The sequence below is a fragment of the Oncorhynchus gorbuscha genome, linkage group LG23 (assembly GCF_021184085.1).
Source record: "Oncorhynchus gorbuscha isolate QuinsamMale2020 ecotype Even-year linkage group LG23, OgorEven_v1.0, whole genome shotgun sequence".
Lineage (NCBI taxonomy): Eukaryota > Metazoa > Chordata > Actinopteri > Salmoniformes > Salmonidae > Oncorhynchus > Oncorhynchus gorbuscha.
Genome location: NC_060195.1, coordinates 43338466 through 43343471, shown reverse-complemented (window position 1 = coordinate 43343471; position 5006 = coordinate 43338466). Strand labels below are relative to the sequence as shown.

The window sequence follows — 5006 nt, the reverse complement described above, 5'->3', positions numbered from 1 at the left end:
CTTTTGTTGAAAATCCAAATTCTCTGCTTGATGCTTTGATCAGGCCAAACTTTCTCAGGATGTTGCCTCTGAGCATTTTTAAAGCCACTTGTTTGTCCTTGGCACTGTGCATTTTTTGATACTTTTGCTTTAACTCTGCAATGATGGCATTTTTTTTTAAGTAATAAAATCCTTCTCAGATTCTTCGGAGATCCCTTCATTTGCTGTTTGTCTTTGTCCTTGGGGAGTCTTGTCTCCATTTTCTTCATCAGTTGATCATACCTTTTTTTTGTATTTCTCAATTTTCCGTTGAGCTTTATCAAGTTTGACGTTTGTCATGCAAAGATCTCAAAGTTTTTGAGCAACCTCTTCCAACCTTTTTCCTTATAGCAAGTATTTGACTTCAACTTCACAGTTAAGTTTGTGATGGAAATGACTGTGATGGATAAGACGCTTCTAATGTTTTTTAGAGAAAAAGGTCAGACTGCTTAGCATGCTTTGGATAGTATTACAGCTAGCATATAGTTAACACTAAATACATCAAATATATATTTTAAAAATTATATCCTATTTGGAAATGAATAGAAATGAAAAATGTTTTCATACATTAGCAATATTTACCTAGATTTTTCTTCAACTTCTGGACATCACTTCTGGAACAACTGTCTGCTGCAGCCATATGTTTCAGTATCACAATATGTTTCCATGGTAACTAAATTAACATTCTCTTTATTATTGAGGAATTTGCCCTCAGTGGTAGAAATGACACCACTACCAAAGGACAGATACATTTTGTGTAAATAGCAATATAAAGGGCATATTCACAATAAATATTGATAAAGATGTTATTTAATTCACTCTTTCTCGAGAACATAATATTACATAATGTGTAATTATTAATGTTTTCTCATAGAAAAACTTAGTAGAAGCTCAAAAGTATGGGTTAGAGACAAGGGCAAAACAGTGAAATTGAGGTATAAAATGCATCTGAAAAGTAGCTAAAATACTTGATAGAGAGATGTTAAAAACATCTGGGGGGATTGTAGTGTGAATGTAACATGTAAAGAATAAAATATATTTTTAAATAAAATCCCCAAAATTGACCCTGAATACATAGACGTTCCTGTAGTTGCAGAATCGCCCAATTACAACTTGATTAAAGTTAATGCATTTAATGAAATATCCCATATCTCTTTATTGTATCTCCCCAGAACATCATAATCATGAGAATGAATTGCTGAAGTTACTGTGTTCCCCTTTTAATCAACGGACTTTGAATAAGGCACAGTTACACCAATTATGCTAAACAATGCACACCAACTGAATTATAATACATCTTTATGAAAATAATTCAGAGCAACAAAGCTTTATAATGAACTCTGCACAAAATATGTCTCATCCTGGATATGAAAAATGTACCAGAAAGTCATTTAGCAATTAACATTCTGGCATCCTCAATGAATATACTCTTAATCTAATGACAAAAATGTGTAATTACTGAAGTTGTTGATCATTTCAAATGCTTAAACTTTGCAATTAACTCTTTCAGAGAATGCTTCGGTAGTATGTGGGCTCACTGAGCTGGCATATTGTTTGATTCCATTCAAACAGAAGGCCAAGTCTAAACAATGTGTTGTGGGTTTCACCCTTGTGGGTTTTGGAGGGGAAAAGTTCTGCAGGTTGGTAAGATATTCGAGATGCTGCTGGCCAAAACAAATTTATGTCAGTTTTTGATGGTCTTGACAGAAGCAAGGTATAGAAACCACCAATACATATGCTAAAGACTGTTGGTAAAGTGAAGACACAACACACAGAATGATAACAAGAGAAAGCCACTTTTTATTTAGAAAGAATCCCAACAATAAACAAGTTGGCACACATTCCATATAGAAAATGTCAGTGAGAATAGTCTGGATATGCAATGATGAGGGTGATAAGATAACGTACTGTTGTACTGTTCATTACAAAAAAAAGCAACAGTGATACCAATAGTACATTGTGTGCCTCCCTTTACATATGTGAGAGGACGTGATCGCATGTTAGGTCAAGTTATTCAAATACAAAAGTAACAATGGTCTTTCTGGAACCTTCCGTGTGTGCCTAAATCAGAGGTGCATGTCTGTAAAAGCTGTTTCAAAGCTCCTACCTAATGAAGCTACTGGGGGATGTGCTCTATCCAAAAATGTAACATGTTTCATTTGAAACATATCCTACTATGAATAATTGATATTGAAAATCCGTCACCGCCAAATGACCCTCATGTATAAGTACTGCATGGAATTGACAAAATATAAATATGAATATAAATTGAGGAGGGTTTGTAACGTTTTAGTGGATATTACTCATACTTGTCATAAAATATCCATATATTTCTACTTTCCTATTTCCCATCACAAGTATTTAGTCTCACAACTTCCACACTAAAATGGAATTGCACATTGGCAAAAAGAAATTAGATGCATTTGAGGTAACAACATGCAACTGATGCTAATTTACACTCAGGTTAATGCAAAGTATGTGGAGAAAGAAAAAAAAGTTGCTGAAATATGACTCTTAGCCATAAAACTGTACACCAAGAAGCAAAACGTACAAAATGTGTTGACTACTTTCACTTGATGAGAGTGACTGATTATATTAAGACTACTATATTCATACCTACTGGCACTACATTTTGGCACCCTTATTATTTGGCATTTTTAAACGACCATTTTGACCATGTATACGTATGTTTATTCTCCTCTCATAGCAAAACGTATGCAATAACACAGTAGTGGAGTGTCATGGAGTGTAAACTGCTTTTTTCCTTTAAAAAGTGGGCCGCGATCCTGATCCTTGACAGAAAGAAATACAAACAGCAAAACACTTTAAAGCAAACAAATAACATACAAAAACATATGTGCCATCCACTCGAACAAGTAAAAACATAGGAAAAGGATTGATTTCAAATGTCAAGCATTGCTAAGTATTTTATATCAACACCAAATGTTAAAGAATAAGATATATAGGAAAGTTTAGAATAGTAATAAATTACATGATTTAAACATTCCAAACCCCATAAACAACATATTTGGCTTTAAAAATATCTAACTACAAGCTGTTAAGCATTTTTTTTCTCCAATATACTCACACATTAATAGGTTTATATTCAACCAGTATGTAAGCGGTTTTATTTAAAAGCCATTTTTGTGAAAATACATACAAATATTTTTTCATGTAGTTTTTCTTAAATTTTCAACAAAAAAAAGACATTTCACAATTCGATGATGAAGTCAAGTGTGCTTGAAGGATCCCGGGTTGGCGGTGGTGGCTACAGAAACAGACGTGTTGTCTCAACAATGACCCCCCCCCCCCTCCCAGTTGAGATGACAGAACTCCCATGAGCAGCTGTTACAGTCAATCATGCTTCCTATATCTCCAACATACTCAGAGATAGGAAATGATGTCACCGGGTTACAAAAAAAAGGCCTCCCTTTGTATTCCAAGGAGAAATTCCATCGAGAGGGATCGTCTTTTGTTTAGTGAGGAATAGAGAGCGAGAAGAAGGAAACGTCTTCATGACACCATAATGGGAGGCCCCTTGACCCCTTTCAACTAAAATGGAGAGAAAGAAAGCGTGAAGAGAGAGGGGCGAGGGAAAAATACGAAAACCGCTCTATTGAAACCATTGTAAGGCACTCAAAAGGTTCTTATCGATCAGGAGAGATCCGTCAAGCTGACATTCATTCCCATGCCGGGTCTAACGTAAGGTACCGCATGCACTGCTTTTGGAAACTCTGGAGTCATCGCACGGCCATTCTCCCCAGTACTCCCCGTTATAGACAGCCTCGCTTTGCTCCTCATTGCGTCCGTGAAGGTCACCTAACATGCACACACAAGCACACGCACACACACACACACACCCGACCAACATAACCACACACACACACGTGTTCCAGCACACAAAAATACAAACACAAGGAAACCAGGTTAATTCCAGACATCCCCTCCAACCTAGTAAACTTAAGATTTTAAATGTAGAAAGATGAGAATGCAAAACGTAAACAAAATACGATTTCCATGGGTATAGCAAAATGCGGGATGCAAATGCCCATGTACAGCTTGATATGCATGATTATCACAAGCAGTATCGCTTAATGTGTCACTGGGACACATAGGTTAATGAGCATGGCCATCAACAGTCATACATGATCATGATGTTAAACAGTAAGGAAACTTAAAATGAACCAAAACTCTAAAAACAAGGTCGTCTCTCTCTCATTACCAAATCATAACACGATCTGATTTGGCCAACCTCCACATTCAACATTCAAGGATGGGACAGATGAAGCCAAAAGCGTGCATTGGGGGGAATTTATATGAAGACCTCGTTCCTACCCCCTAAATTTTTACACTTTCGATCCCATATACGTTGTAACCTTCCTTATAAGTTGCAAAATTCTGTGAATTCTGCGAGGAAGTTGGGTTAATACTCTGTGCATTCTTTGCCACCTTCATTCGTTTCGCCTCGGCTCGGGACTTGTAACAGAACTCAATCAAGGCCACCAGCATGGCCAAACCAAGTCCGCCGACCAGGATGTAGAAAACCCCTGCCACATTGCTGAGACTGAGGGCGCTCGTCTTCTCCTGCAAACGCACACGAGACAGATGTCAGTGGAAGGGCACAGATAAAAGGGCATAAAAAAATAAAAAATACAAAACGCCCATCCACCCCAAAAAAAAACTACTGACACAGCAACACACAAATGCTAGCATTTCTACGTGGTCTATCAATTTACCAAGCATTTAATGTACACTAAAGCACAAAAAATCTAGACAACGTTACAAACCACACACGAGTGCTGCCTTTTTTTTAGGGTTACTTTATGAAAGCAATGTGGTGGATTAAGGTTAGTACTTGGTCCAGTGATATAGAAATATATGTGCAAGATGAAAATGCAGCTATATTTCAAATGTAGTAGAGTAATCTATGTGTTGCCATTACTGCTGAATACTAGTACAATAGTAAAAGTACGATACTTGGCAGTCCT

General features: G+C 36.8%; 1 protein-coding gene across 13 annotated transcripts in view; it reads right to left on the bottom strand.

Annotated features, from left to right (window-relative positions):
• Positions 1–1798: 1798 nt before the first annotated feature.
• Positions 1799–5006, bottom strand: part of LOC124011119 (glutamate receptor 2-like) — a 69570-nt gene continuing 66362 nt past the window's right edge. For 3 of the 13 annotated variants that reach the window (XM_046324163.1, XM_046324166.1, XM_046324167.1), the window contains 3 exons: positions 4449–4602; positions 3730–3837; positions 1799–3570 (listed from right to left, as the gene is read on the bottom strand). In XM_046324163.1, the coding sequence (XP_046180119.1) occupies positions 3422–3570; positions 3730–3837; positions 4449–4602 (411 nt within the window). In that variant the 3' untranslated portion in view covers positions 1799–3421. Of the gene's footprint in view, positions 3838–4353; positions 4603–5006 lie in introns of those variants that run through there. The other 10 variants (XM_046324164.1, XM_046324169.1, XM_046324170.1 and 7 more) reach the window with 6 other exon arrangements.